General features: G+C 29.6%; 3 protein-coding genes across 8 annotated transcripts in view; 1 reads left to right on the top strand and 2 right to left on the bottom strand.

Moving 5' to 3' along the window:
* LOC126893600 (myotilin-like) overlaps positions 1-13,161 on the bottom strand; it is a 148,403-nt gene that overhangs the window by 76,039 nt on the left and 59,203 nt on the right. Inside the window, exon 1 of one of the 6 annotated variants that reach the window (XM_050663968.1) lies at positions 4,894-5,469. The exons of the other annotated variants lie outside the window; for them this stretch is intronic. The gene's annotated coding sequence lies outside the window, so the exon portion shown is untranslated. Of the gene's footprint in view, positions 1-4,893; positions 5,470-13,161 lie in introns of those variants that run through there. 6 annotated transcript variants of the gene reach the window in all.
* The window catches only part of LOC126893602 (uncharacterized), a 105,149-nt gene that overhangs the window by 49,769 nt on the left and 42,219 nt on the right, over positions 1-13,161 (bottom strand). The gene's annotated exons all lie outside the window — the stretch shown is intronic.
* The window catches only part of LOC126893596 (uncharacterized), an 8,579-nt gene continuing 7,011 nt past the window's right edge, over positions 11,594-13,161 (top strand). Inside the window, exon 1 of the mRNA XM_050663960.1 lies at positions 11,594-11,947. Coding sequence (XP_050519917.1) covers positions 11,672-11,947 — 276 coding nt within the window. The 5' untranslated portion in view covers positions 11,594-11,671. The remainder of the gene's footprint in view (positions 11,948-13,161) is intronic.

Here is a 13,161-nt window from a genome sequence, read left to right on the forward strand (position 1 = left end):
GTAATAGGTACTCTGCTGTTTTATCGCGTATTGCGTATACTGTTTATGTGTTCAATCTATCGTTCAATAAAATTGTTTCCTTCATACATTTTAACAAATTAACTATAAAAAATCGAATATACATTAAACAAAATTCCAACATGAGTACTCGAAAAATTGATTTTTATTTTGGTCCTCAAACAAGTGTTACAAACTAATGATAATGGATTACAAAAACAAAAACAAAACTACAAATACAGTGGCTGATATTAAAAATTTGGCGCAATCGTGGGATGTTCAAAGTGATTTAGATGTTAACACGTGTAAGTATTTAATAGCACATACTTCTTATTATAAACGTACTACTTACTATAAGTGTATAAACGTCATTTTTCTTTTATCTTAAAATTTATTTAATACATTTTTTAACACGCTTATATTAGTTTCACCTGTATGTATGTATGTATGTATGTATGTATGTATGTTTGTAACTCTCCAAACGCCACGCGTTATCGCATATTCCGTCGTCTAGACTAGACTGTCATAACGCATTCACCCCTCCCCACGCCTCGCTCACCACACGACGGCACACTATTCCTATAAAAATTTATTTTTAGTTATCGTACCCGTACACGCGTGCTTGTCATCAATATTATATATATATAAACAAATTTTTATTTTGACTGACCAATACCGCCCGCGTCTAATGCGCCTTACGTATATATATTTATATATTCCTACCACCGTTTATACCTCAGGTATAACGTTAGTCCGACCCGCCCGCCCACAAAATACGGTTATACCTAGTGCATGATACGTTTACGTACTTAAGTCGCATTATTTGTATATATTTATATATATATATATTCTAATTACTATTAAAATTTATTTATTAACACGCTTTATTTTAATTAAGAGATATAAAGTATTCATTCCGATTACGAGGGATGATTTCCGTATCGTCTTTTTTCGTCACTACCTCCACGTTCCGAGAGTGAGTAATTTACGCGCCTGCTGCTTTCCTTGGACGTGGGAGCCGTTTCTCAGACTCCCTCCCCGGAATCGAACCCTGATTTCCCGTTACCCGTAAGAACCATGATATTGATAATAACTACTATCATAACATGAAACTAAAAAGTAAAAATTAATATAGTTTAAAAAAACACGNTTCATGTATATATCTATATAAATGAAAACATATACTAAAATATCTAATATTTATTAAATGTGTAGTTTTAAAAAAAGTGTTTTCTTAAGAAGTCATACCAACAGTAAGTAATTCAGATTATAATAATGATTTTTCATCAATTTTGCGCGCTGACAATATTCTTTGGGGTATTTGTTAATATCCAATTTATCACATGTTGTTGTTATAAACCGACACCAGAGAATTTTGAAGATGCAGAAGAACTTGAAATAGCATGGCATTTGGATACTGGGTATGTACGATCAACATACAATTTTCCATCTCGTGTGGGTATAAAAGAATTTAAACGTATCATGACTAAAGATGAAAACAAACCAACAACATTTACACTACACAATAGGCCACAAATTATCTACTACAACCTTTATTGCAGTAACTTAAGGGACCTATTACAATATATGAGCCTTATTGGTTCATTTGAAAGAATTCAAATATTAAAAGAAAATGATAGTGTACTTTTAGATGAATCAATTATTCAACACATGCTAGCCCTAATGCTCAAGACAGAGCTAGATGCCCCCTTAGATCCTTTATGGGCTATGTTTATGTATGCAATTTACATAAAAGAACAAAGGGATTATTTAGAAGGTGACTTGGTCATACATTTTAAGGATCTTATACGAGTTATAATAGAAATTATAAAATCACATGCAGAAAACGATTGTGACATAAATATTACAAACGAAATAGAAATAAATGGAAGTGACACGTACAAAATTGATGAAATAAAAAAAGTTGTGAATGTTATGAACAAAAGAAATCGTAATAATTACTTTTTTCTGAGTGATATAAATGTTGAAAATTGGATTTCACTTAGTAAAATTTATTTGAATAAAGTTATCCAAAATAAAGATATTTTGAAAACAATAATAATGGATTATGGACAACAGAGTCAGGAAATTTATAATGATATCATTGCAGATATTAATACTGCATATAATGATGCAAGGAATTGTTATTGGTTTGATTTATGGATATTAAAAATAGGAGATTATCAAAAAAAAGTTTTTGACATTTTTAGAATCGTAGCTTTGTATTTTATAAGGGAACATCTGTCGTATTTAATGTTCAATACAGATAACGATATTATTAAGAATAATAATTCCGAAATGCACCAATTATTGTTAAATAATCATACATTAAATAATATATTCAAATTTGAAAATAAAACACTACATAAAATCGACTACATTATAAGAAAATTATCTTACAAACCACGTAATTCTAGATCCTATGATATTATAAATAGTGGAAATATAAATTTAATTGATGAGCATATTAAAAGAAATTATTTTGGTGAGAAATTTAATATGATCAAAAAAGATGACGAAATTAAAAAATCATTAGAAGATAAATTGAAAAATAACTTCGACAAGTTTAAAAATTATCTAGATTATTTAAATCATATCTATATGAATATCGACATTAAAACTGTTCGGTCATTCATTGAGTATTCTTCAATACACAGGCATGTTGGGCCCGCAAGGGATAGGAGAAAAGAAAGAACATATATTAACTATTAATATGTATTTTAAATATAAAAAATTAATTATGTTTTCTATTTGTTTAAAACACATAAAAATGAAAATTGAATATTGAGTTTCAAATAATAAAATAAACCATAATCAACCATACATCATATATCAAACATATATAAATATAATAAGTACAATTATTATTATTATTTTTACATTTTTTTCGAAATTTTTTGTTACGTTTCAATGAAATTAAATGATAGGAACATTAGTGAAAAATTCTAAACACATAAAAAGATAAAGTCATATAATAATTGATTGCACAAATTCATATTATCCCTTCAATAATGGTTTAGTAAAATGTATAGCTTTATTATTTAGACTATTAGATACGATGACGTGATTCTTATTTTAATTTACAATTTATGTCTATTCTTATAAAAATAACGGTAAATAAATTGCACATATAATTAATCACTTTTAAATTATATTAACAAATTATTTTTGGAAATAAAATTATCAATTTAATAAATGTCTATATGAATATATCTATATAAATGAAAACATACACTAATTTATCTAAAATTTATTAAATGTGTATTTTTAAAATAGTGTTTTTCTTAAGAAGTCATACCAATAGTAAGTAATTCAGATTATAATAATGATTTTTCATCAATTTTGCGCGCTGATAATATTCTTTGGGGTATTTGTTAATATCCAATTTATCACATGTTGTTGTTATAAACCGACACCAGAGAATTTTGAAGATGCAGAAGAACTTGAAATAGCATGGCAATTGGATACTGGGTATGTACGATCAACAAACAATTTACCATCTCGGATGGATATAAATGAATTTAAACGTATGATGACTTATAATATAAACAAACCAGTATCATTTACACTACACAATAGGCCACAAATTATCTACTACAACCTTTATTGCAGTAACTTAAGGGACCTTTTACAATATATATACCTTATTGACTCTCCTGAAACATTTGAATTATTAATAAAAAATAATAGTTTAATTTTAGATGAATCAATTATTCAACACATGCTAGCCCTAATGCTAAAGTCAGAGCTAGATGCAGCCTTAGATCCTTTATGGGCTATGTTTATGTTTGCAATTTACATAAGAGTACAGAGGGATTACACGAATACTAAATTGGATGAACATTTTATGAACCTTATACAAATTATGAAAGAAATTTTAAAATCACATGCAATGCGAGATTGCGACTTAAAGAATCCCAACACTATAAACACATATTCAAATGACACATACAAAATTGAAGAAATAAAATATGTTATGAATGTTATGAATAATAGAAAACAGAATAATTTCTCTTTTCTGAGTGATATAGAAGTAGAAAATTGGATTTCGCTCGGTAAAATTTATCTTAACGAAGTTATACAAAATGGTGATATTTTGAAAACAATAATAATGCATTATGGAGAACAGAGTCAGGAAATTTATAACGATATAATTGAAGATATAAATACTGCATATAAAGATGCAAGGAATTATTATTGGTTTGATTTATGGATTTCAAAAATAGGACATTATCAAAAAAAAGTTTTTGACATTTTTAGAATCGTAGCTTTGTATTTTATAAGGAAACAGTTATCGTATTTATTGTTATGTAAAGATAAGAGTATTATTAAAAGTAATTATACCGAAATGCACAAACTATTAGTTAATACATTAAATGATACATTTAATTTTAAAAGGCGAAATATCGACCACATTATACATATATTCTCTCAAAAACCAAGTAAATCAAGATCGTATTATATGATAACCAGTGAAAATANTAGTGAGAACCTGATGTTGTGGTTCTATCGGGGTCGTATGGTTCGAGGGTTTAGAACAATAAAGACAAGTAGATATGAAGAAATAAAAGCATGTCCTCTTTCTTGAGGAATATGAGCTAATAAACTTGTAAACACCTTTAATAGGACACTGAGGTAACGGGGCGGTAATCCGACCCTCGAATACCCAGTCGAAGTGTCTATTAATATAATCAGATACACATTAGGTTTTTAAACTCTTTTTAGGCACGGGGCGGTAATCCGACCCTCGAGACCCTGTAATGTGTATATGTAGCAGGTGTGAACAAACTAGCAAAATAGCTCTTGATATTAAAAGGAGATTATAGATCTATTGCTTTATCGTTCTTTACTCAGATTATTAACTTTAAATAAATGGAATAATATAAATTGACTTACCTTCGTATTTTGTAATGTCCAAGAAGATAAATGAAGTATTTACCAGAAATGCCAATTTTTACTCAATGTTATTTGTTTATGGTAATAATGTCTTTATAGATCAAAATAAGTTTTAAACATAAATAAAGTAAACAAAATAAAATAACTCAAACGGCAGCACGGGGCCGTGATCAAAATGTAATAGCAAGAGTAGTTTGCAGGAAAGAACTAGCTTACTGGAGCTGTGGCTCTGGCCTTAGCCGTAGCCGTGGCTCTCTGTCTCTCTCTGTTTTTCAATGGATATCAGTACTTTTTATAGTACTAAAAAGGTACCCCCATATCCAGGGATATTGCCGTTTGTGTTATTTATGATTATTATTTATTGTTTCAAAGTATACATTACATGATAATTATATTAGATAATATAGTTGACAATAGATGAGTTGGCATATATATAAATAATAATAAATTGTATTGAACAGCATATTTGTTATGACAGATAAATTATTTGTTTGTTTACAAGTTGTTTAAAATACAGATTATACATTTTTCATTGATAATTGTGAGATGCTTAGTGCAAAGTATTAAGCATATCACGACAATATGATAACCAGTGAAACNAAACTATTAGTTAATACATTAAATGATACATTTAATTTTAAAAGGCGAAATATCGACCACATTATACATATATTCTCTCAAAATCCAAGTAAATCAAGATCGTATTATATGATAACCAGTGAAAATATAAAGTTAATTGATGAATATATTGAAAGAAATTATTTTGTCAAGTCATTTAAAATGATCAAAGAAGATGATGAAGATTTTAAAAAATCATTAGATAATAAAATGAACCGTAACTTCGAAGAGTTAAAACATTTTGTTGAATACTTAAAATGTGTGTATGAGAATATCGACATTAAAATTGTTCGGTCATTCTTTGAGTATTTTTCAATAGACTGGTATGTTGCGCCCTCATGTGATTGGAAAAAAGAAATAGAATATCTTAAATTTTAATATGTATTTTAACTATCAAAAATGAATTATGTTTTCTATATGTTTAAAACTCATAAAAATTTAATATCGAGTTTCAAATAATAAATTAAAACATATTAAACGGATATTTATGCGTACCTTTTTTTATGAGTAATAGTTTGAAAATTTGACAATAAAATTGTTAATTTATCATCCAATAAACTTTAAATATTAAAATTTTTTTATGGATTCTTAAATTAGACCCACACTTGAGTGTAATAAAGTAATCAAATTTATTGCTTTGATGCGAAGTTGATAAAATGTGTTGATTATATGATAGTGTGTTTTTATTTTTGTTTATGTACATATAAATGCTTAACACTTATTAATTTATATTGATGATTTATACTTCAAAAGAACTTAAAAATAATGTAGTTGAACTCCATTAAAATTAAAAAAAAAAAACCTCAATTTTAGAAATGTATGATAATATCTCAAAACTACGCTACCGTAAAAAATGAAATCTCAAAAATTTAAATTTTGTACTTAAAAGTTGCTTTAAGTTGTTGTTAAAAACACTGATCTTAATGACATTTTTACAGAAAATTTAGAGTAAATAAGCTTGCCCGACCTTTGCCCTCGCGAGCTTTCTTTGAAGGCTTTTGCACCAGGGCAGTCCCTAACCTGCTGCTTCTCTTTTTGGAAGAGAAGTAAAACTTGGCCCCGTCTAGGCTACCACAGTCCCTTGGGCGGATGTAGGTCCTCCTTTATAAGTACTGCAATTATACCTTTTCTTTTTTTTTTCCCAGAAGTTTTTAAACTTTCGATAGTGTTTTAAATATTTGTTAGTTAATGTTAAATGTAAACTATTCGGTTTTATAAATATGTGTATGTCAGCTAAATAATTAAAAAACAAACTCGGTCAAACAACAAATAATTAACATTATTTTCGGGTAAAAAAAAAATAACTTGGAACTATTATTATCACTTTTGTTGTTTTAAATTATTGCTGGTTGGTCAACCCATTAAAAAGTGTTACGCATCATTTAATACGTTATTCAAACAAATCATGAATGATTATTCATTTAAATAATATTTAGAGGAGATAACAAGTTGATTTTCTTCGACATTTTAGTGTTGAAAAATGTTGGTTTTAATAATAGTATTAGGGTCTCGGCCAATATGCCAAGTGTTCAAAAAAGTTATAATATGTTTTATATTTTATTTTGAACGTAACTTATCTTCCACCCATTTACGACGAATTTACTTTAGAAAAATAATATTTGCGTCGCTAAACACTTCTGCCATTAGCAAAATAATAATAATTTTGGAACCTTTTATTTATACAAACGCAGAACTCAAGGGTAGGTATTAATGGGCACACAAAGAAGAATTTTATTTTATGGATTAGTCGAATAAACGAGCTATAAGAATTTTCGCACGTTTATAACAAACCCAATGAAAGTACTTCGGTACTGTTTTTATTAAATACCAATGTGAGTGAACTAATGCGAAACGTGCGGTGAGCTAACGTCAGTCGCATAGACCGTCGGCGGGTTTGAAATCAATAGCAAATAAAAGACCCTTCAGTCTTGCGATTTCACCCGCAGGCCACACGATTGCACCGTTGTAGTCGGATATAGTGGTCCGCAATGTGGCGGCAGTAGTAACGTAATTGACGAATGCCCGGAGGATTTTGGGAATCAATTATTCACCGTAAGGAAGACACCGTTGAAATAAAGTATTGAATCGTTGTCAACCGCAAAGTCGTGTGACAGATGTGCGAGGCCGCGGTCGGAGCGTCCGCCGAGGAATTTTACTATGCTAACAGGCATTATTGGTATTAGCGGCGAACCGGACGAAGGGTCAACGTGCATTAAAGAGGGTGCTGGGTGAATGGGCAAAGAGTAAAAAGTGACACTCCGTAATTTGTTCACGATAGCCACAGCGGATCCGTTGCGACAGCCATAGTAGCTGTAGGCGTTTTTTACCCCCCTCCCTCCCCTCCGGGTCAGTGCTCAGTATTAGCCGAGGGATTCTCGCGCTTGAAAAAGGGCCGCGTCCATTATAATTATTGTTATTATGGACGCGTGTATTTTATTGGCACCGTCCGGAAGCATCATTTGTGAAAATCTACATTATCAACCAAAGTATGATGAATTGCAATAGAAATATTAATATTGCGTAGCTGCGAAATATTATCGGAATAAAAAAAAATCATAATAAATAAAATTTTAGAAAGCATATTATTAGTATTATTATACACCCAGTGTGGGTGTTTTGCAGACACAATAAACGCCACCCTGAAGTTACCGAAATTATTATTGAACATTATTATAATTTATATCCACCGTGACCCATGGGAAGTTTGTCGGCACTCATATTGACCAAATAATGGAATTTACATTTTACCCAAGGCGTGTACCATAATTCGTCGAATCAACTGACACGATATTTACGGTTTATGAAAAAACCCAAGTTACAATTTATAATGTGTTTATTTAAGTTGTATGTGTAGCATATAGTAGAAAAACTTAATATTAAACGAATTTGCCGTTTTTTACCTCGCTATTTTTAGTACAATATGTTTCTTTATCATTTTATTAAATTTTTGCTGTAAGTAAAGATATTTAATAACACGAGTCATAAACACATCGTTATAATAATATTGAATTTGTGTCGAACGAAATATTTCAAATTTTTTCAATTAATCATTTTTCAATATTTAACTATGAAATCGTTAAGAATTTTTCATACCTTCATTAGCTGTTTATCTCGCTGTTGTTAAAATTTGGTACAACGTACATTTTTTTTTATAAAAATCATTTTACAGTTTTAATAAAACCAAAAGTGGCAGTGACAAAAAGCGTCGCTCCGGTCGATAGGGAGAGGATTACACCAGCCCAAAGAAGAGGGCACTGTCAGTTTGAACATCGAAAGAACTTTATTAGCTTAATAATTTCATAAGATCAAAATGAGTTTTTAAAAATTAAAAGGATAAATAAAAAAAGTAATGACAACTCGGTTTATACAGAATCGGTTTAAAACTTAATTTTATTAATGAAATTTAAAGTATCACTAAGTGTCAACAATGTCTCCAGATGTCGTTCGAAGTTGACACCATTCAAAGAAGATCACAGATTACACTATTGTTCGCTTGTGGTGATCAGCGAATGACGTCTTTATTTCTCTCATAATTACACTAGTGGAATACTATTAACTTCCTACAAGAAAAAATAATAATTGTAATGATATACACAGTATATCATTAATGTCATAATGTATTATTTAAGACTTCAATTAATCACACAAAATATGTACCTTTTAAATATTTCTATATAATAATGCAATTTCATAGAAAAAGGCATATATTAATTATATAAAAGAAACAGGAAATAATAAACAATCTGTACTAATAATGTGTTAGACATAAGGTAATAAATAATGTGTAAGATTTTATAGAACAAACTGTAGAATATTATGAAATGTATATCATTATTGACGAAAATGTAATAAATTACGATTAATAAAGAAATAATGGTAGCGTGGGTGATCACTTCTTGCCTTTGAACTAACTATCAAATTTAATATAAAAAGCCAAAAATAATGAACATTCTGGCTGAGCTGTCACTCTGACGATGGTCAGAATGCTCTCACTGAGACAGATGCGGTCACATTTTCTCAGAAGCACTCACTACACTCGATCATTCCACATAACAAAATTTATGCAAGAAATGATCCGCCGCCCATACAATAATATTGACACAAAAATACAATATTCATTTATTTCAGCGTATCCTTAGAAATATCAAGGTAGGAAATTAATAATTTCACTAAAAATACACATGAGGTTTAAAATTAAATTTTATGAGTACATAGATTAAGTAGGCATACAGGAAAATCAAGTGATCTTTAATAATAAGAAATATACCAAGTAAATTTAATAAAATCTATAATGTTTGTACAGAGTTATTTGGCAGAGTTATATCTTTGATACGTGTCTAATTCAGGAGTTAGGTTGGAGGTTCCTATGTATAGCCACCACACCACTCTGGGTAGGCACACGAGGTGACTCAATCCCACCTATCATCAATAACCGTCAAAACACGTAACATTATTGATATTTAAGAATTGACAAGTAATTATAATAAAATCTTACATTTATAAAACAAAGATCACTTTATTTTTCTATCACCTTCTATCTTTCTTACACGCTCTCGTACTCATACCCCGAGTAATAATATTATTAATACAATAAAGTAGTGGTTCAAATAAGCACCAAACCCCGTCATATTTAATTTGTTTTATTCTTTCCTTTTGAGTTATTACAGGTAGTCCTTCTTTTTGAGTAACTAGATAATGTTATTTTTTTTTTCAATAGCCTTTATTAAAATAATAATTAGCTCAACAATTATAAACGAAAGTAAAAAGTATAACAGTCATAATTCTATGTTATAACGTTATAACAAATGCGGCAATAATTGTTAGTATACTCAAAATTAAACATTATTTAAAATTATTGTTAACAGAGCCTTTAATAATAAACTGAAAAATTATCAAATTAATGATAATGATGAAACAGTTCATAAAATTTGCGTGTATAATACTTAAACAGTGTGTGTGCTCAGCAATTTGTATATGCGTGTCTATCATTGTTGTGACCTCCTTATTATCATAGCTTTTTAACTTATAGCGTCTTATGAACTTAATTAATAAGTATATTCCCTCTTGTTTCCAATGATCAATAATGTTATGCGTTGATCTGTTTACTTTCATAAAAGTAAACTTATGATTTGTAACAGTTAATTTTAACTCTCTATTAAAATAGATTGCAAGGGCCATCACATCCTCAAACTGGCGTTATTTGGATTAACCTTATCAATTTTCTATGAAATATAAATTTACCTTTGTTTTGGAAAAAAAGGTTTAAAATAAATATACTTTGATTTTTTGTGAAATTATAATGTTTACTACTTCCCGCACTCGTTGAAAGATCATACGATGAAAAAGGATTGAACAGAAGTAACGGTTTTGTGCCCTTTTATATTAAATTTAATTCATCTATATATGCAAAAAGTGTGTCATTATTTTACATAAAATAGATGGTTTGTCACAACTTAAGAATTTCTTAAACTTATTACACTAAATTTGTATCAATGCATTTTTATTCATAATTCTCGGGATAGTTTAAAAGATTGACATGAATAATATATTTCATTTGATGACCAATAGAAATTATTTATACACTACTGAATAGTGAGTTGTGTATGTATTATAACATACAGTTGATACGGAGCACTTTCCCAAACACATTAAATATGGACCTTGTCAGGTCAACTAACAAGTACACACACTGCGAGTATTATCTAGCAAACGAGTAGTCTTAGGTGATGACTCTAAATATCGTCCGTGTCACTGGTGTACTTTCGAAACGGGACAAATTAATAAATAATGTAAATATAATAACTCTTAAAGATATCGCAGAAAATTCGTTAAAATTCCCTCAATAATGATACAGTAAAATGTATAGCTTTATTATTTAGACTATTAGATACTATAACATGTTTCTTAATTTAATTTACAATTTATGTCTATTCTTATAAAAATGACGGTAAATAAATTTTATACGTAACAAATCACTTTTAAATTGTATTGACACACTATTTTTGAAAACAAAATTGTAAATGTGATAAATGTGTTCATGTATATATCTATATAAATGAAAACATATACTAAAATATCTAATATTTATTAAATGTGTAGTTTTAAAAAAAGTTTTTTTCTTAAGAAGTCATACCAACAGTAAGTAATTCAGATTATAATAATGATTTTTCATCAATTTTGCGCGCTGATAATATTCTATGGGGTAGTTGTTAATATCCAATTTATCACATGTTGTTGTTATAAACCGACACCAGAGAATTTTGAAGATGCAGAAGAACTTGAAATAGCATGGCATTTGGATACTGGGTATGTACGATCAACATACAATTTTCCATCTCGTGTGGGTATAAAAGAATTTAAACGTATCATGACTAAAGATGAAAACAAACCAACAACATTTACACTACACAATAGGCCACAAATTATCTACTACAACCTTTATTGCAGTAACTTAAGGGACCTATTACAATATATGAGCCTTATTGGTTCATTAGAAAGAATTCAAATATTAAAAGAAAATAATAGTGTACTTTTAGATGAATCAATTATTAAACACATGCTATCCCTAATGCTAAAAACAGACCTAGATGCACCTTTAGATCCTTTATGGGCTATGTTTATGTATGCAATTTACATAAAAGAACAAAGGGATTATTTAGAAGATGACTTGGTCATACATTTTAAGGATCTTATACGAGTTATAATAGAAATTATAAAATCACATGCAGAAAACGATTGTGACATAAACGAAATAGAAATAAATCCAAGTGACACACACAAAATTGACGAAATAAAAAATGTTATGAACATAAGAAATCATAATAATTACTTTTTTCTGAGTGATATAAATGTTGAAAATGGGATTTCACTTACAATTTATTTGAATAATGTTATCCAAAATAAAGATATTTTGAAAATAATAATAATGTATTATGGAGAACAGAGTCAGGAAATTTATAACAATATAATTAAAGGTATTAATACTGCATATAAAGATGCAAGGAATTATTATTGGTTTGATTTATGGATTTTAAAAATACAAGATTATCAAGAAAAATTTTTTGGCATTTTTAGAATCGTAGCATTGCTTTTTATTAGGAAACATCTGTCGTATTTATTGTTCAATACAGATAACAATATTATTAAAAATAATAATTCCAAAATGCACCAATTATTGTTAAATAATCAAACATTAAATATGACACGGCCCGCGTCGCTTCGTTATACACGATGCCCCGCGACTCGTGCCACCTTTATCAGCCGTCGCCCTACTATGAGTATTTGACTGACCAACACCGCGTGTTATACGCTACGGTGCAAAGTCCAGCAAATGCCGCACGTCCGACGACGACCCGCCGCAAATGGTGCGAGAGTCTTCCTCCCGTTGTGTCAGCGACAACGTCGACAGCCGAACCGCACCCGCGCACCGTCGCCTACAACGCTGCTACCCATTTTGCCGTCCAAGGATTACGCCGAACATCGCGTCGTCGACGCCAGCGAAAGTGCCGCGATATTATGCGAAGATTATTATTACTGTGTTAATCTTTTCGGTTTGTTTTATTTTTGTTAAAATAATCTGTTGTCGCTCATTTAATAAACGGCCCACGGGTCTCTACCCTCAAAACCAGTGTCGACCACATTTTTGCGACG

Source organism: Daktulosphaira vitifoliae, unplaced genomic scaffold (assembly GCF_025091365.1).
Source record: "Daktulosphaira vitifoliae isolate Bord-2020 unplaced genomic scaffold, ASM2509136v1 Scaffold_1, whole genome shotgun sequence".
NCBI lineage: Eukaryota > Metazoa > Arthropoda > Insecta > Hemiptera > Phylloxeridae > Daktulosphaira > Daktulosphaira vitifoliae.